The following is a 20,016-nucleotide window of genomic DNA, read 5'->3' on the forward strand; positions in this document are numbered from 1 at the left end:
AAGAAATTTTCTAATAAATGAGGTAGAAAATAAAAATAAAAATGAAGCTATTTGGTAGTGGTAGTAAAATGACACTGTCGACCATTCTATGGTCTATCAATAAATAAATAAATGTTAGTAAAGAGTTGAATAAACCTTTTCTGTCTACTGGCAGATAAATCATAATCAGATAGCAATTTTACATATATTCTAGACCAATCTAATGGATTTCCACCAAAAACACTAGGAGATTCCCTGACCATGACTGAATGGGTCTAGACAGCTAGTATTTGGCAAGAAGACTGTCATGTGGTTGACCTTAGCTATACAGTTACACGACAAAATTGTCTTAATGGATGTGAATATCTAAAATATCTTTCATCCATTAGGAGATTTTACATGTTGGATCTTTTCAAGGCAAATGATATACTAGGTTAGCTTTCGTTAGTTTAAAAACAACATCAGCTTACAATTTTGATAATGTTTTTAAAAGCAATAAAGTTTTGGCACAATGACATCGATTAGCTAAGGCTAAGTATTGAACAGGTTCGATTTAGTAAAATGTCTCTCGCTGAGAGAACTTTTTTCTTCTTTTCTAGTAATGTAATTATTTCTTTAACAGTTCTTATTATCTTATTCATTACACTTCCTAATCCAAACTTAGAGCCTAAATCCCAAAAGGATATGAAGAAAATTCATCATTACAGCAGGTATTCAATGTTTTTTCTTTGCTAATTAAAAACAAAAAATGACACATCTTGTAACTGGATACAGTTTTCGCTCGTGTTTTGAAAAACAAACTGTAAAACAAAAGTCTTTCAGAAAATGACAGAAGCCACAGAATATAAACAATAATAGGAACAAGACAGGGTATAAGAGGTATTAATATTCAGTCTTGAATATTCAATAATAAAACTGAAAACACATGGACAGCTTTAGTTCTGGAGACTTAAAGAAAGCATATTCAACACCTTGTTTACAAAAGATATTTATGCACAATACTGTATCTAATGGTTATCCCAAAAAGATCATTGCAATTTTCAAAAGATAACCTTGACGGTAATAAAGTATATATACATATAAATTTATAGTTATATATAAAAAATGTAGATTGTTTGGCTAGTTAATTATTTGGTTGAGGTATAACAAGGTTAAACCCCACTAATACTTAATTGTGAACTCAATAAAACGATTAATCTAGAATTGAGTGATTGCAATATAGTTGTATTTCACAGAGATACGCTATGTATTATCAATATCAAAATACCAGTTGTTTGACTGTTACCTTGATGTTGGATGCTGAATAATAAATTTCAAGAGAAGTTAGAATATAAGTCTTGGATAAGTTGGATATACATTTGTTCTTTATCCATTGATTTTTTTACCGATTGTGAATGCTTTTGGAGTTTGAGGAATCAGAGCTATATATAAATAAATTACTATTACTATTGTCCATAATCAATATAAAAACCTGTAAATAAACATTTTAGTGAAATCGTTTTTCTGGTGCTAATCAAAGAAAATAGCGGGCAAGTTAGAACTGGTAACATGGAATTTACAGCTTTATAAGCTTAGAAGTCCTAAAAGTGAAATATTAGACTAACTTGTCATCTTAACACAAAAACAAGCCATTCATAAGCAGCATGCTTGCTTATACAAAGCTCATTGCAAAAAAAAAAAAGTCGTTGCTGTGGTAATTTTAAGAAATTATCTATTACACTGAAATTTAATATCAAGTTAAAGTTGGCAGGCAAGCGCCTCTGTAAATAAAGATTAACATCAAACACGGTCGTAAACAGCTGTAAATTAAGTCGATATTTGTGCATTTGGAAACCCTCTGCTTCAATGCGGTTTCCTTTAAGCTATGATCAGAAGCGCCTTTTAATAGTTTTAAGAAAAAGTCGGCACGTGTAGGCTATGAAACTAATAGCGAGAACTGCTTGATTGTTTGCACAATTCAAGTATGAAAAATTTCACCAAGAACCACGGTATTGCTGCACGCGTACGTTTAATTGGTTTTTCCCTCATTTATCTAATGAAAATTATTCGTTTGAAGCGGGTAAGAGCTCTTATTCATTTTAAAGTACTTTTTAAAGTCATTTTTCATTCACTCTTTTTAAGAGCGCTTCGAGCATTTTGACGGGTTTTCTTGATTAAATTTCAAAATGTGCCTAGGATTAAAACCCTAAGAAATCCTAGATTATTTGAAATTTTACCTTGAATATCGGTTTTTTAGCTAATCAAGGTCTTTTTTTACTCGTAATTAATAAGTAAAACGTTTCAATGCACTCTGAGGGATGAAGTCCTGGATTTGTTGACTCGCAAGCTCGCTGTCACACGTTTGTCGCTCGGAGACAACCAAGAAACCAAACAATAACCACCTCAAAACACCCTAAAAATAAACACTTACCTGACAGAAGCCGAAAAAAGGCTGTATTTGTGTTTCTTCTTGGCTAAAAGAGGCATAGGAAACGGTAATTTGCTTGCAAAATCAGCCATTTTACTGCAGTTGGGAAACTCTCGTCGAGATGGTCGCCATTTTCCTTGGAAACGGCCCCTCGGTGACGTCATGATTACTTGAACGCTGATTGGCTAGAAGGTATTTTTGCCGCGAAATCCAAAATTGCGCGAAGCCGACTACACGCGTGAAAAACATTTGTTTACATTTTGAACGACTGGATAGAGAAAGAGCGGGGCCAAAGGGGAACACATTATATATGTAAATCGGTCTATCAGAAAAACAAAACAAAAGACGCCCGTTAACACTCTCCTTCATTTAATACTTTACAACCTTCGTACTCGTTGTTTAGCTACAATCACTCTTTCGTTTTCTTTTCTTTAGTTTTAGTATTCGCGACTGCTTTCGAATATTTGGAGCTGACGCACTGTTCTGCAAAAGATAATATATGTAAAAATATACAAGAGCCAGAAGATTGGGGTTACACGCTACTAACTTGCACAAAATGTTTGAATTCTAAATAGAATATAATAAATAACCGACTGCATTTGAGTGAAGTGATTATATGACAATCATATACGCGTTGTGCGTGGAGATATGAGAATACAAATGTCTTGTTCTTTACGAACGACGTATCGTAGTTCACTAAAAATTGTCTCCCTCGATCGAGGCAATGTCCAATTCCGAATCATAATCTAAGTGGTAGACCCCTTCATCGGCAATTTTACGTTCAAGCGCTTTTTCCTTTTTATTCGTGAAGTCCTTGACTTTTCCTAAGGTAAGTTTTTCGCCTAATTCGAGCTGTTTTGTGGGTGAAGAAGTAGGAGTTATCATTATGCTGGAGACCTTGGCATCAAGTGGTGATGAAATAATTGGTTTCAGAATAAAATTTTCGTGTTCTGTGAAGTATGGAGCTGGTGACTCTTTTGCTTCTCTCTTGTTCTACAACAAAACAAAAATTATAGAGAAAACATCAACAATAATAGAAAATAATCCCTTGGGTTTAGCAAACTTGTGTCTACTTTTCAAGGCTTTTTTTAGATCAGGAGGTATATTTCTACTCACCGAACATCTTGGTATCCGTAAACCTCTTTTCTTATCTCTAAACCGAAAGTAGGAGGACTAAAACAAGATTGGGAAAGAAAGGTATATAAATAAATAAGTTTAGCAACTCGTCTATGTACACGCAACGCAGAACTCTAGGTTTTGTTTGATTAATAATTTACACTGCTTCGATTAGTATTTATTAGAGCACCAGAAAACAACCAAGAATGAGACCAAACATCTGGAATTTTTAAAGATAAGAAAAATAAAAAGAGCTCACCTCTTCCATTTTTGCTAGATCCAAAGCCGGTCTGAGTTTATTACCAACATCAAAGTCGTCTTCAATCCTTCGCTTAATCCCGCAAGTTCGAGCCCGCTCGAAACAGGGTTGTGAACGACTTCTGTGCAATCGTGGGCAGGCATCTGAGGTATCTGTGGCGTTTTTGTGAGGAGTAATACTCTCTTCCTTAATATTTTCTTTCATACAGATTTGATTGTCACTAAGGGCAGCAAAAGCTGATGCTGGTCTTGGAGTGGGAGAAGCCGGTGGGGTAGAAATGAAATTTACAGCAGGGCTGGTTAACAGCTCCGTCTCCGCTCTTGCGCTTCGGGTAGTTGTATTTGTATTATAAAGTTTTTCAGGTGGAGAGGACACAGATCGAGACCTAGTTGCTATTCTTGGGAAACCCTTCACAGGTTGCCATACTTTCGAGGCCTTTGGAGCCCAAGATCTCAAGCCTGTCTCTTCAGACGATTCCTCTAGAGGAACCGAAATGGATCGACATAGTCTCTTGCTTGCGGGTGGCATAGCCGTCGAAGAAGTACTACTTATACACGAGTCGAAAATAATTCCTCCTCGACCATCAGATCCTCTAAAATCGTGTGTAGGGTAACTTCTAGTCCTTAGGTGCCCTAATCCTGATCTACGTTCGTTGCCTACTCGAAAAATAAATCCTCGGTCTGAAAGGAAACAGATTGGATATTTATTGTAGACCATGTGTTTGCTTATGCTCTATCAATAATAGTAGCAAACCCCATGAATTCAATGAGACCTCCATTTAGCAATATATTTCGACTGTAAATTAGCATAGATGTGATCAATCTAAAATAATAACTAAAAAATTCTCTCCGTTACCTTGGCTATCTGTTTGCAGCATCAATTCTTTCTTTTTTTCTGTATTGGTAGTGACCTAGAAAAAAATAAAAAATCATCATGATTTGGCAATGAAATCTAATGCTGGTCGTTTAGTGCTAGGGGGTTAGTTATACTAAGGCAAGCTAGAGAAATAAAATGTAGAGAATAAAATCATTCGCCCGTTTCTTACCCTCAAAGGTTCGTTGGGGAGATCTTCCAATGACTGTTTCTTCAGTTTGTTCGTAATTACAGTCACCATACTTATTCCAACACATGAAGAACTGATTTGTGTTCCCCGATACGAGATGACAGAATGACTGGGCAATGCTTTGCTTACTTACACTCGATCGGTAGTCGATTTGCCCTGAAAGAGAATACACCGGAACTGAGGCACATTGCCGATTTAACAAAACCTTTTTCCCGATTCAAGAACATTGCATTAACCTTCCCTTGACTAAGAATGTAATCATTATCCCAGTAGAAAGATTTCCATTTTAAAATAACGTTTTCGTGTTCTGTTCTTACCTGCGAGAGTGTTTTTAGTTCATGTCGTTGGCTGAGTAGACAGTGAACTTGAGCGTTGCCCTGTGTTAAAAGGAAATATCGATTAATGAATAAAAGCCGTAAAGGCGACTGGGTCAAAAATGGAATTCGCTCCTTTCAGATCTAGAAGATCTAGAAATCCCTCGGCTTGTAACACGAGAAATCAACAGAAAAATCAAGCTTAGGAACACAGAACATCGTAATGAAAAGTACAATATCGCGAGTGAAATTGACGTCGGTAGTGCCGCCGCGCCGACGTAGAAATGTACCTTTAGAGGGCTTTCACGATCTTCACACTTTCATAGGGCACCGAACTTACGCCTAGATTTTTATGTCCGCAAAATTATAGATAGATAGAGAATAAAATCAACCAGAGTTGCTCTCGTAGGAGCTTTTCTGGGTAATCTACATGCCGAACTGGTACACACAACTGATAAATGACATTTTGCTAAGAACAAAACTGTCAACCAATCAAGTTGCGAGCGGAGGTAAAAGATGGATTTTGATTGGTCAGGTCATTAAAGTGACGTCCGCATTTCTGCTATCAATGAATTTGGAAGGCTAAAAACTCCTCAATGCAAATCGACAAGAGACCAGATTCGATGTTATATGCTGTTAGATTAAAATTTGTCAAAGGACGCTTAATGAAAGCCCCATCAATAGAAATACGTCATTGTATTTGACACAACTACTATAGCTTTATGTCCAAAAGCAGAGAACGTATCTCAAGGGTATGTTGATTGTAGTGTTCTTTACTTCCTCGGCAAAGGAAATAAAAAAATTTTTTTACTACAACTTTGTATTCATTGAAAAACACACTACAGCATGAATTTGTAAATTAACAAGAAAAGAAAAAGAAACCCACTAGAACAACGTCATTTTCCATTTCCTTAGACAGAATGAAAGAGGAAATAGTCTTGCCTTCAATCTCGATAATTTAAACCATATTTCTTACTAAATATCTAAAATTTACCCTTGGGATGAAAAACAAATCGAATCGGCTATATTACTAATAAATTATACATACTGCTCGCTGTTCTAGCAGAGTACCATAATTTAGTAGCCGAGAGCACTTCTGCAGTTTTCGCTTGTTCGATCCTAAGATGATTAGATTATGTCCAATCCTCACCTGACTAAGCGCTGGAAAAGGCCTTACACTAGAATTTGTAAAAAATTGCGAAATAATTACATTTGTCTAACTAAGCTGGGCCTTGAGCCTAGCGTTAAACCACAAAGCATCCGTGGGAGACCCCATAGTGGATAGTGTATGTCAGGTAAAGCATGTCACGGCCAAGGCCAATGAAAAGTGAAAAAGAAAGGGAAATGAATGGTAAAAATATCAAGGGCTCAAAATCTCGGCTAAGCTAAGTCTTCATTCTTTAGCAAAGCAATCTTATACCAATATTGGCGATGAATTTATGACTCCAGAACTAGGAAAGACACAGATATAGCCTTCGAGGGGGCCCTTTTGAAATTAGTGTTTCTTTCAAACACTGATAAGAACGATCATCCGGAGAGCTGGATAATGATGTCGAATAAAGAGTTTTGAAGAAAAAAATCAAGCAAGTAAATGAAACTGTCAAACTATGAAATTTTACTTCAATGGCTGACTTTCAGTTGTTGGCTGTCATTCAAACCATTCACCACAATGGATACGGTTTTACGAGACCATTCTGAATTAATTGTTAAAAAGATAAGCCAATCTTTAATGTAAGTAAATTTAGCATATAAAAGTGTCCAGTCGCTTTATTGTCAAAATAAATCTCGCTGACTGCACGTAAGGTCAAAAGACAGCACTAAAACAAGGTAAAATATATTTCTTTTTTCAATTTTCTATCAAAAAATTATTGTGTCTTTAAAATAAAGAAATATAACCAATCGGTTATAAGTGAGCTAAGTTAGATAATAAATATAAGTGTAGGAAACAGAGGTAAATATCACATAATCTGGGGAAAGCATTTGTAGTTAGAACGATGTGCCAATGATCCGTTATCAAAATCCACTGGAGCGCGCGAAGTCAACTCATTTAATTGTACCTAAATTCTTACGTAAATCTTCTATTTTTCCCACTCTCATATAATTAGTGATGATCTTGAAGTTTCCCTCCGGACTTTAATCTTGTTAAAGGCTTTTGTTTCTAGTTGTTTTGCCTATGAATGAGGAACAACTATTCTCGAGAAGTAGCAGCTATTTTGAGCTCGCACACTATATATTTGTTGTTCTATTGAGGATGTTTTTTTCACCTGCCCCGGAGCTCATAAGATCTGCCCATTGATGGACTGTCGTAAAACAAACTACTTGTTTGTTCCTGTGAATCGTGGGGTTCCTTCTCTAACCATAGTTCCAAGAGCTTACGATTGTTTTCAAAACAAATTGGAAGTTTAATTTTTTTCGGGAGCAAAAGACGGATGAACAGCAATATAAGAAGCCGTGAAAAACCAAATGAAGGTTATCAAATCGTAACAAGCTGCAATACGTCGTTAACACCTTTTCCAAACCAGCCGAAAAAGTTTATATCCGTTATGTAACAATATCCGAACAAAGCGCGCCAGCAATTCATTTGACAAGTTTCTTTCTCCCTTATTGAAAATGATATTAAGAATAACAAGACCGGAACATATAGTATGTCTTGACAACGAAGGTACACTCATTAACATACGCTAAACGATTCCGCTCTAAAGAGTATTAACGTTTTGAATGTTATCGTTGAGAAAGAAGTGTGATTGTAATGAAAAATGCTCGTAACGGTAACAGCATCTCTGCATGGGGCGTCGAAGCAAAAAAGGCTGATTTAAATTCCCAGCTTTTAAGATATCAATTTCAGCCAATAAGTGAAGAGGTAATTTGACGCTATTCAACTATATCAAACCAAGCTGACCACTGGACAACAGAATAATCGTTGATGTATCTGGGGAAAAGACGGGATAATTGAAATGGAAAGCCGACACAAGTTGATTAAGACGGCAATAAGGCAGTACGAGAACGCGTTTACAAACGAAAAGCTATGGGGCGCCAGATTAGAGTTGTATCCGAAGATAACGCTACTTAGGCAACGACTACTGCTACTGCTACTGCTACTGCTACTGCTACTGCTACTGCTACTGCTACTGCTACTGCTACTGCTACTGCTACTGCTACTGCTACTGCTACTGCTACTGCTACTACCACTACTACTACCACTACCACTACCACTACCACTGCCACTGCCACTGCCACTGCCACTGCCACTTCCACTACACTGCCACTGTCAATGCCACTGCCACTACCACTAACTACCACTGCCACTACCACTACACTGCCACTGCCACTACCACTGCCACTGCTACTACCACTATCACTACACTACCACTGCCACTGCCACTAACTACCACTAACTACCACTGCCACTTCCACTACACTGCCACTGCCACTGCCACTATACAACGTCACCACATTAATAATACTAATACGTGTTTTTCCCGAGCGTTCTGAGCTAGGCGGTTCTGTCCTTGGCCTTGACATTATATTAGCATATATATTTGCTGGTAATGATATTACGTCAAACGCTTGTTATTGCTTTAGGTTTGACTGGTCGTACATCTATGGAATAGACAGTAAATTTAAGTCCTTGATATGTGGTCGGGCTAATGGTAACCCTTGGTAACACTTAAATACACACACAAGATATACTCGTATAATTTGTGTCAAAAATCTGTCTTGACATTGAAGCGTGTGGTTGGATGTGGTTGCCGGTTGATGTTCTAGTGGTGGTAGATAGTGGTAGTGGTAGTACGCTACTACTAGTAGTAGTAGTATAGTAGTAGTAGTAGTAGTAGTAGTAGTAGTAGTAGTAGTAGTAGTAGTAGTAGTAGTAGTAGTAGTAGTAGTAGTAGTAGTAGTAGTAGTAGTAGTAGTATAGTAGTAGTAGTAGTAGTAGTAGTAGTGGTGGTGGTGGTGGTAGTGGCAGTAGTAAAAGTTGTAGTAGTAGACGTAGTAGCGAAAACATATATAGTTGTAGTCTAAAGCGCATGCGTAGTAAAATCCCAACTTCGACGACGAGCTAAATCACTCCACAATATAACACAACACTAGTAAAGTCACTATCGATAATCGTAGTATAAACTGTTGCGAGGAGTCAGTTCTGAAAATCTGTTGCCGAGTGCAGACAAAACCAATGAGTCAAATAATAAAAACACAGGTAGTTAAAAACCTACTAAATGAAGATTCACCTCAAGACATGAAATCAGTCTAAATAGAAAACCAAGAAGTTGCGTGTCACTACACATACCTATTTATCTTGGAGGAAGATAGCGCTCTAATCTTGATTGATACCAAGTGGCCAAATAGATTTAGGTTTCTCGTGCATGCATTTCGCACGTCAGTACGGAGAAAAATTATAAAGGATTTTTTTTACCATGTTTTTAAAAAATTTCTTTCAGTTTCCGTCCACAAGTGATGCATATTTCATGTCGTTCCCTTCAGCGATCTAACTGTCGCTATTATGCACGCTCAATATACGGTTTCCATTTCATTTACGCACATATCTTTTTTTTTTTTTTCAACTGCATGTCAAAGCGCCAGACGCACAAAGCTGATTCTTTTTGGAAAAGCTTTTGAATTAATATTTAATATTTTTCAAAGACCCAGAAATATCACTAGGATTACCTTACGAGTTTACTTTGTTTAGGCTTCTTATTTGCATGGGTTTATTTAAAACACGCTGGACACTCGGCATTTCACGCAGCACACGGGAAAATCACGCAGAGAGAGGCGCCAGTGACGAACATGATGCGACCTATTCAAGAAATAACACCAAAAACGACTGGCGTTTTCTGGTTTCATGGAGAAATAGAAAATGATTGATAACGACAGCATACTAAATATTAATGTTGGAGTTAAAGGGAACGTGTCAAATAGTCGTCCATCTCTCAAGCTAAACACAAACTGAACCGACGTAAACCCGCACGTTTCCCATATAAGTAATTTCCTATTTGAACAACTTGACTTGGAAATCATTTTGGAAATTTCTATATAGGATAGATATATGTGTAGCCCGGAGCGTTATTGACATAAGCAGCATGCAACGAACATGTAGACCATGTGTTATGTTTCCTGTAATTTAAAGTATGACAACATCACCACGCGTGCTTATTCGTTTCTGAAATAGTATACGAAAATAATCTGGCAAAAATAGAGCGAGTGTTCTGCAGTCGTTGGACTGACTGCTCTAAAGCAGAAGAGTGGTATATCTTAAGTAACATCGTTTGACGTGCGGAATTTTCAAAGGATTCCGGCGCTTAAAAAAATAGGCGGAAAACATGACAATTCTGTTTGCATTTGTCAAAAAAGAGTTTTTTTGCACTTTAGCTCGCGATTCCATTTTTGATTGAAGGCTGTTGCGTTATCCAAATGCTCTGCACTTTTTTATGCTCATCTTGATCCGGTTTTTGATCAAAATAAGCGATCTTTAGACTACGAGTCTCCTTCAGGGTATTTATTGCGTCTTCAGAAGGATCTAAAATCATTCTGATAGATTCTATTCAGATGAAAGCATACACAAAGCGTACCAATGTACCGATATATGACAACGATAAAGCCCAACGGTGCTACTTAGATTTAAGCTAGACCTTTGAATATTTGATGGTAAGCTCACGACAAAGGTATCTTTAAGGATTGAAAAGGTCGATAAAGACGAAACTAGTTTCCGTAAATACTCCTTGATTTTGAAAGCGTAAAAGATTATTTTAAAGGTTTAGAACTTGTATCATGAAACTCACGGCAGAAAGAATTAATCAAAAGGCGATATGTGTGAATACAAACAAAAGCAATATCAAACGCATCCGAAACACTATAAAGGTTTTCGAAATGTTTTCGTTTTTATGTATAAACTCAATATCCAAAAATCCTCTGCAAACACAAAGAACGCTACGTGAATTCTCTAATTAAAGCTTCGGAGCAGAAGTATATATTGTTTGGTTACAAACACACAAAATTAACCCCAAAAATTCTAATTAAAATTTTCTTTATTTAGGTGCTTGGTTGTGAGTTTTGTTTTGATGAAAATTGCTAGAAAGCGGTGCAAGGAGATTGACATGAAAAAGGGCGGAGAGCTTCGCTCAATTAGACTACTTTGCTCAATAATTTTCTTGTAATTTATTCTCATTTTAACCTATAGTAAAGTCAAATCAAAAAGATCTAGTAATCAACGGTTATGGATGAGTTACGAAACTGTACCCAAGGCGTATAGCCAAAAATATAATCCCCGCAAAACATTTTACGGTGAAATCACCCCGACTCTCCCCTTCCTAGAGAAATCTCTTAATACGATTATTTTTTCTGATTCTCTTAAAACGTTGTCAATTAAAACATTTACCCCCGCCAAAAAGCCTCTTTTTGCGCCCCCGACATTACAGGAGCTCCGAAAAACAAACTTTTGGAAATATTCGAAGGAAGTTTCAATTTGGCAATTTGTCTTTGTTGAAATTTAGTCGAGTATCTATTAGCAAAGAATATCTGATAGTTTGGCTGTTTTCCTCACCTCGCTCTACCGGACTTCTGTGGGTATTTGTGAAGTAATCTTCCCTTGGTTTACTCTACCGAAAGATAGCTTAAAATATCATCGAAATGAGTGGGCAATCGAATGTCAATAGCAGCACTTTAAAGCCTAAATGTCTGTCAAAAGTGTTTATCAGAGTCGAATACGCAAGCTTCTTTCGCTTCGGTTGGTAAATTCGACCTGTGTTCCGGGGGAATACGGTTTATAACAATTAGAAACGGGTGGTACAAGGACGGCTGAAACTGTCTCCTGAAACTGCATGCAGTATTTAAATGGTCACAAAATGACAAGTTATATTTTTAAAATACACGATTTTTCCCCACAGTTTAGCGTTAAGGGGGATTCAAAATATTAACCAGTCGACCTAAAAGTAGCACGTTTCTACGCTTCGCGTACTGTCGACGAGTTAAATTTAATTTTTATGTAAGGCATGACCTATAATTTCAATGCACCTGCAATAGTAAAAGCTGCTGGGATATCAACATCGAAAATGTCACGCTCACACCCTTGCTACTTTACAAAGAGCGCTCCCCCCTCCCCCTCCCTGATAACCTAAAATATGCTAGACAAGTTCTTTCAGCTTATACGTAGATTTTGACCACCACTGAAGCAGTTACGTATTAGCACTTACGTACGTACATGCGATTTTTTTTATTATTATTGAATTTTCTATTTGTCTTTTTATTTATTTTTTTTTCTGGCATAATTGATTAAGATCTGAAAATGAAAACTTAAACGAAAGTCTGAGAAAATGTTGGGAAAAATAATGTCAGTATTTTCTGAAGGGCTTTGTTTTAATTCTTAGGCTGAGTTGCGTAAAGCAAAACAATATTGGGATATCGTTAGGTTGTTCAATATCTATCAATGATGGTCAGTGTTATGAGACAGGCGAGCATGCGCACTAGGAGACAGATTGCCAGATTATTGATGTTAAGCGTAGACCTTTTCAGCTTAGTTATCATGGTTTTTATTTCATTTTAGATCTAGAACACGTGTCAGTCATCTCTTTCGATAAACGTGTTTTTTTTACATGTCTCATCAATATTAATGAAGCGATCACCTCAGGCGATAGAGCGACAAACAAAGAAATAATACTCAAGGATACGACGTATTAGTTCATGGTCGATCTAATCTTGTAAATCTAGATCATTCTCGTTCCCAGCTAGAAATATCGAGATATTGGCGAAGAAAGTGGTTAGATTAAGGAGGCTGAAAGTGTAAAGTGTACTGATGAAGAAAGGTTCTCGGTTGGTTAAGGTTTCGTTCAAGAGTCTTCAATTTACTTCTACGAAGGACTAACGCCGTCCGAAACGTCAGTACAGTTCATGACGAAATATTTACACATTTCCTTCTTGTTTTCTTAACGCATCAACGCAGTTTTAACTAGTGAACCGCTACTGAGTCATTATTAGTTTACAGTGCTACTATGTGAGTTGTATGTGCTAGCTGCTTAGATGAGTGTTGAAGCGTTCATAATTAAAAAAATAATATATAGTTTATATGTTAAGTGTATGCTAATAATATATAGTTTATTTAAATGTTAATGTATTTATTAGGGACACTAAAAATAAAAAAGTAAATTCAAAGAAAAAATATATGAAATAGGTAGAAAACTAACAGATATATATCTTTATATGAATCTATCTAATCTCATCTAAATATAGTGGATTGATGAGTTGAATAGGTTTTTTTGGTGTTACTCAGTTGAGAGCCGGATTCATTTTTGTGTGTGTGCAATGGGTTGATTCTGATTTCACAAACATAAAACAAAAACAAAAAAATTAGGTAAAAAGGTGCTGAGAAAATCCTCATTTGGCCTAATGACTAATGATATCTGTGACTGGACAATATTTCTGGACGTAAAACGTGAATCTAAAGTCGAGTTCATGATTTTAGTTAATCACTAAGGATTTCCTATATAACTGAATACTTGGCAAGGATTACAAAATAACCGAGTTTCCTTCCATTAACTTATGTCCGTGATACACTAGTATTTGGCCTTGCAAAGTAGGGATTTATATTTTCAACTGCTACTGACGAAGTCTTAAAAGTCGTTTAGAAATATCAATCATGGGGTAACAAAACACAAAGGAACTAGTCAGACTGTGAGCAATAACGTCAGAATTACAAAATGGACGCACCGTGACATCCCAGGATTAATTGGTATTGTAACGCTGTGACTGCCGTATTTTTCTTATCTTTGTTCTGGACGGGATTCCAGTCAAATACCAACTCCTTACAAAACTTACAACTGACCTCGTATACTAAATGGACGCACCGTGCATGCATATTTCTTATATGAGGTGTGGCCTCTCGCGGAACAGATTCGCCGCGCTATTCAAAACGGATACCGAAAACTTCAGTTTCTGCAAAAAAGACACATCATTATAGATGACATCTTTGAAATAAAAAATCATTGTAAATTAAGGCGTGAACCACACAAGATACAACTTTCCACATGTATTTCGATCGTATGAATCTTGCAACTTCGGCACGATATGTCGCTTGAGATGATGAGGGTAGAGGAGAAAACGACACTTTTGGACGTCGCGCGCGCAACGTCGCATAAACTTTGCGCCAAGTTTCTGGGTCAATAGAACTGCATGTTTTATTCATGACAAGCTCGGTTAGTCTATACGTTTCTCTTGAAATAAAATATAAAGAAACAGATGGCCATAGAGGGGGGAAAACAAATAAATAGAACATGACTAAATGGAATTTGAATTGAAAAAAAAAAACAACACCTATTAATAATTTTATATTAGATGAGAATTCAGATCACTCATTGTCTTTCGTAGCTGTCGCCGCAAAAATCTCGACTTATCAGTCAGCCAAATATCTTCTGATTTTTTGCCGATTCAAAGGAAATAATTCTAGCTTAATTAATCTTTGAGATTCAAAAGACAGTTAACGACTTTCATTTTACCGAGATGAAAAGGCCAAATGTATTTCCTGGACCAAATGCCGTCTGATGACTTTAATCCTTACCAACAAGGCCAATAATGGACTCTAAGTTGTTCAGTTGTATTCCTGATAATGGTATGGCTTGTTCGCTTGCCTAATAATCGTTCAAAGTCCCGCGGCACAAGATACGTGACTATAGAACCGACAAGCTAATATCCCGCCAGTGAGCCGAGAATATTCTAAATACATGCGCACGTATCCGTGCGTTTTGTTTGTAGAGCAGAATTATAAGAAATTGATCTGTTCACTTATAGTCATAGGATTGTCAAATAACGTGACTTTCCTGTTATTCTCTATAGAATTTGCTGTCATTTGTGTAAAAAGATAGACTTAGATGAATCTGATCGTTGCTGAAAAATACGTTCAGTATTAACTTAGAACTGAACATGTAGACAAACGATCGATTGAGAGCTAATCTGACTAATGATACCTCCTTAATATCAACCAAACATATAGTTTAACTACTGTATTTGAATTTTTCTTACTTTCCTTTCACGATTTTTATTTCCATTTTCGATTACCCTGGGAGGAGAGCGCTAGGTTGTTATTTTTTCCACTTGGTAGGGCTGAAAGGCAGACGGAGGGAAGAAAATACCTCTGCTAGCAGGGCACTTTCCGGGTACAATCGCTGTTCAGCCCCTTAGTGAAACTACAAATAGGTAAGAATGGATGATAGAATAATAATAATAATAAAAATAATAATAATAATGATAATAATAATAATAATAATAATAATAATAATAATAATAATAATAGAATAAATAATAATTAACGAAAACGATGGAATATTTGTACGTTAGGCAAAAAGATAGTAATGCTTTGCAAAATTCTTTCTTTCTTTCTTTCTTTCTTTCTTTCTTCCTTCCTTCTTTTCTTTCTTTCTTCTTAGCTTCTTCATGTCTAGTTACCTTGCAAGATATATATATCTTCAAACTGAATCATAAATGGCAGACTAGAAAGAAGTTCGATCACTCTGTAACATTTAATAAATGAAGATGACTCGATCATGTAATGCTATGGCATTATGTGAACACTGTATCGTTAATACCTGTCTTTCAAAGTAAGGGGGAAATTCTTCTTTTAAGATTACTAAAAGCTTCAAGCCTAGTGGTCCATTCGATCTCTGGTTTTCACTATTTGGGGATCCCACCCAACAATACATTACGTCACACAGACATCAGTCATCCCCAGGCCTTCGCCTTCTTGAGTCCCAGATACTTTGGTCACGTGTTATTCAATTCTAGTGGTTGCAAAGTTGCAAAATTATCCCCCAGTCCTTCCCATTCTTCCTCGTTATTTATATCCTTCTGGCTATTGTTCCAGCATCGTAAGTCAAGTTGGTGCAAAGTTGTTTACATAGGATGTATCTAAGGTACCATCCGAGTCAATGTATATAATTTTGCGGTAAACAGCAAAATTGCTATCACCTGTTCAGTTTTAAAACCCTTTTTTTTCCTCTTTAACAAATCCTCTATTGTTAATCATCATTGTCAAAGAATTCAACATTATGCAGGCGCCAGTACGACGGCTATCAGAGACTAACTACTGTCTACTAATTGATGTTTTGCGAAGTTAACTTAAAGAAAATACATGTGAAGTGGTCTCCCAGCAATTAAAGCTGTTGATGGCTTCGTCTTTTATAAAAGAAAAAAAAATTTTTTTTTAATTTAAAAGTTTTGGCTAAAAGCTCAAGAGGGCACTAGAGTGTTGGCTATTAAGTGTCTTGTTTTCTCGTTTGTCGGCAGAGCCTTCGGAGAGGTATTCTTTTCACAAATCCGTTGGTAATGCAAGATTTAAATAAATATGTACAACAAAGTTTGAAAACATCTTTGAATGAAGAAATATTAAAAATAAGTTTTTGACACAAAAATTGTGTCAATGGACTATTACGCAAAAAAAAACACGTAGCATAGGAGTAGCTTACAATTACAGTCTGTTCTGATACGAAAACATTGGTGCATAGATCAAGAGTGCGTATACTTCTTAGAAGAGTAAAGATTAAGGGTATATAATACAAGATCTATGTATGAGTTATTGTGCATTTTTAACTCTTTTCTTACCTTAACTATATGATTCAAAAGTGTTTACTCTTGGTGTCGTATTTTCTGTTTTTGAAGCTTATCAATAAAGATATACTTCGATGTTAAAGGCCGATAATTCAAAGCCAAGTCAGAGAACATTCACTTTAACTGCAGCTTCCCTTTATATCAGCCACCTATGAGTAAAGATGGATACATAGTACGTCAGCTGTGCTTACGAGTCGCACGTACGCCAAAATATAAATAATGTATAAGAACAAAGACGTTAGCCAAGATCAATATTCCCATCAAATACTGGCTAGAGAATGGAACGCGAAAATACCGTTAAAACGCAAAAATTACTGACACGAATACGGCGAACTCTCTCTCTCTCTCTGTTACATAAGCTCTTTTGACGATTGTTTACGAGTGATCAGCGTCAAGAGGATTGCGAATCCAGTGATTAGAATATACTGAAGTATAAGCAATATATCAATGACCTGGACGAGAGCATTGTTGGAAGAATATAAAAACATGGATCGATCTTTCTGAGGCGCCCAGCGTCTTCTGTGCGGTAGATTTGTGTCATATCACTAATAAATAAGCTTAATTAAAGATGGTAAATGGGAGTTTAATGTCAACAAAAAAAAAAAAGAAAAAAAAAGCCAAAACAAAACGAAACAAAACAAAAAGAAAAAAAAAACAAAAAAAACAAAACAAAAAAAACAAACAAAAAAAACCGCAAGAAAGCGAGAAAAAAGAAAGAAACATTGAAGAAAAGATAAAAATAATAGCGCTCAATCTGCTTCCATTCCCTTAAAAAAAAAACAGTTCTTCTAAACTGCAATTAATACTACGTCACCTTTTCGTACAACAGGATTATAACTCTTGCGCTAGTAAAATTCAAAATGTTGGCGTAGTCTGGTATAAATGCATTATAGCGATCGATATACTATTATCTCGCCATGATTAATTTTAAGAGGTCTATAGTACCAATATAATGCTTTTGAATCGCCGGCACGCGTCCAATTGAAAGGATATATACCAATTCTTAACTATAGATTCAGTCTAGCAGGGCTGCTTGAGTGTTCGAGCCCTCTGGGGAAATGATTATTGATATCTGGTATTCGATTCCTATTTTATTCCCATTTAAATTATTTTTTTATTCCCTTTTTTCAGTTTCTAAAACTAGAAAAAATCTAAAGGTGTAACAACTTTGATATGTAAAAGATCTTAGAAGGAGCATGACAAACGTACGGTATACGCTGAAAATTCGCAGGATTTAGAATAAATCTATTGACCAAATTTCTATAAATGACGAATAAATGTGTATATGTCGATTGGAAATTTGTAAAATACATATTGTAAAATACGTGTGAGGTCAACTACTTGTACAAATGAAGCAGGCAAGTATTATACTACAAAGATAAGGGATTACAAGGTTCAAAATCTATTGATTGTATGCATTGTCATAAGTGGTCTGCTTACACAACTAGATTCAATGGTTTTGAATTCAGGTGTTTCTAGCGCGAGTAGGGTTTGAATGTTGTAACCAAAACACACAAAACTAGGAAAGAATTAAAAAGCACACAATGAGAAATTCTTCACCAAAGAAGTATATTTGTTTATCTTAAGCAGATAGTTTTGCTTCTGGATCGTTCTTGTTTTCAAGGAGTCTCCGGAAGACTTAAGATTTGAGGGGATTTGTAAATGATAAGACGATAGACTTTGTTTTTCTAGAAATTGAAAAGGAGACTGAAGTGGATAAACGTGTAGAATGCCAGATAAAAAGATACAATTTATAACAATGTACCAGCAGTACTTAAGCTATCAAACTCAGGTCGTATTGCATGAATTCTGTGACTATGCATAGATTAGCAATTTTGAGATATTTTTAGACGTCATTAACATTTAGACGTCAGAATCCATGGAACACCCTTTTGTGAGAGCTAGTGAAGCCAATCGTGTTCTTTACGCTCAGTAGAATGAAATTGGAACCCCTCTGTGTAAAGTCGAATCACGCAAGATTTTTCTGCGTCGCGGCCATTTTTGCATCCTGGCGGGTTTTGCATTCAATTCTCCCTTTTAAAATCATCCTGGATCATCCACTGCCCTTCAAATCAAGATATTTCTTTTACCTAGGAAAGATAAACTTTAAGAAGTCCACTTGAAAACGTATTTATATTAGTCATACATAACAATCAGACGAGCTTTCACTATAAAAGTCTCATTCCTATCCTCTGAGAAAAAGATCATTTTTACCTAGTTACCCCAGTAATGCAAACCAGCCAATCAGAGTAGTTTTGAGAACGTTTCTGGAGTTGCTATATTTAGATGATTCAAATTCGTTTCTCACACAAATCAACCATGTACATATAGGTTTGTTGACAGCAAACAAACATTTCCTTATCAATAGTTCAAGGTCTCAGACACACAGAGTGCAATACCGCTGGGCTTTTGTTTCTTTTTCCCTCTGGGCAAAGAATTCAATTGATGACTTATGGAATCAAAATCTAGTGCTTTGAACAAAGACCAAATATATCTGACGATTTGATATGAGAATTATATAATGACCAATTAAAGGTAAAGAATCAACACATTGTCCCCCGTTTACTCAGTGCTTTATTGAAGACCAAAATTTGAACAGCTCTGAGAATATGCCTTATTTACGCAATGTTTTCCATGCAAGATAATTGCTTTTCCCATTTTTTGACTGGCGGATTTTTTAAGCTCAAGTTTGCCTACCAATAGCTCTGAATATGCTTTGTTTATCAAATGTTTGAGTTTAGTAAAACCTCGTTAGCATAGACGCTATACAGTGTTACTTGCCTCAAGGACTATTTTCTTTCGGGCAATTAGTCCTCAATAACTGAAAATGCAAACAACGGCATTTAAACTATATTATGTTATATTAATATGTAATATTTCTAGCACCATCTTCTTGTGATCATCACAGACAGTGTCTGTACGTTTTTTCAAAAAGATTATATGGGTTTATTAATTGTTTGATGTTGTTTATAATTTGAAGCTTGTTTGACAAGATCATTAGCTAGCTGCTGCGCGTTGCGATATGAATATGCCTTTTTAGCTAGTAACCATCTCATTGTCAAAAGCCTTGAAAAATTATCGTCAATTATTGACAACTATCTCGTCGTATCTTTCTGTGGTTTCGTGAAATGCGCATGCTCATGAAATAACATGAAAGGAATGCAACAGAAGAGCCCTGGACACGAATCCGGTTCCAAAGGACCGCAGACTCAAAAGGACCTCAGGCTCATTAAACGCGAGGTTGGCAAAAATCGCTGGAGGGCAAATAACACGCCCTAATATAGTAATGATT

At 36.1% G+C, this 20,016-nt stretch overlaps 2 protein-coding genes across 7 annotated transcripts in view; both read right to left on the reverse strand.

Annotated features, from left to right (window-relative positions):
* The window catches only part of LOC116304552 (dynein axonemal assembly factor 9), a 33,246-nt gene extending 30,705 nt beyond the window's left edge, over positions 1-2,541 (reverse strand). Inside the window, exon 1 of the mRNA XM_089028213.1 lies at positions 2,390-2,541. Coding sequence (XP_088884339.1) covers positions 2,390-2,478 — 89 coding nt within the window. The 5' untranslated portion in view covers positions 2,479-2,541. The remainder of the gene's footprint in view (positions 1-2,389) is intronic.
* Positions 2,542-2,738: 197 nt separating this feature from the next.
* Positions 2,739-20,016, reverse strand: part of LOC116304556 (protein FAM53A) — a 28,969-nt gene continuing 11,691 nt past the window's right edge. For 2 of the 6 annotated variants that reach the window (XM_031714310.2, XM_031714309.2), the window contains exons 2-8: positions 16,719-16,873; positions 5,142-5,201; positions 4,807-4,980; positions 4,617-4,671; positions 3,762-4,441; positions 3,503-3,559; positions 2,739-3,379 (exon numbers count right to left, since the gene is read on the reverse strand). In XM_031714310.2, coding sequence (XP_031570170.1) covers positions 3,083-3,379; positions 3,503-3,559; positions 3,762-4,441; positions 4,617-4,671; positions 4,807-4,875 — 1,158 coding nt within the window. In that variant the 5' untranslated portion in view covers positions 4,876-4,980; positions 5,142-5,201; positions 16,719-16,873 and the 3' untranslated portion in view covers positions 2,739-3,082. Of the gene's footprint in view, positions 3,380-3,502; positions 3,560-3,761; positions 4,442-4,616; positions 4,672-4,806; positions 4,981-5,141; positions 5,202-5,428; positions 5,592-9,426; positions 9,554-11,676; positions 11,859-16,718; positions 16,874-20,016 lie in introns of those variants that run through there. The other 4 variants (XM_031714311.2, XM_031714314.2, XM_031714308.2 and 1 more) reach the window with 4 other exon arrangements.

This window comes from Actinia tenebrosa, unplaced genomic scaffold, assembly GCF_029948245.1.
Source record: "Actinia tenebrosa isolate PJP-AT-01 unplaced genomic scaffold, QUT_ActTen_1.0 PGA_scaffold12__29_contigs__length_12842862, whole genome shotgun sequence".
Taxonomy (NCBI): Eukaryota; Metazoa; Cnidaria; class Anthozoa; order Actiniaria; family Actiniidae; genus Actinia; species Actinia tenebrosa.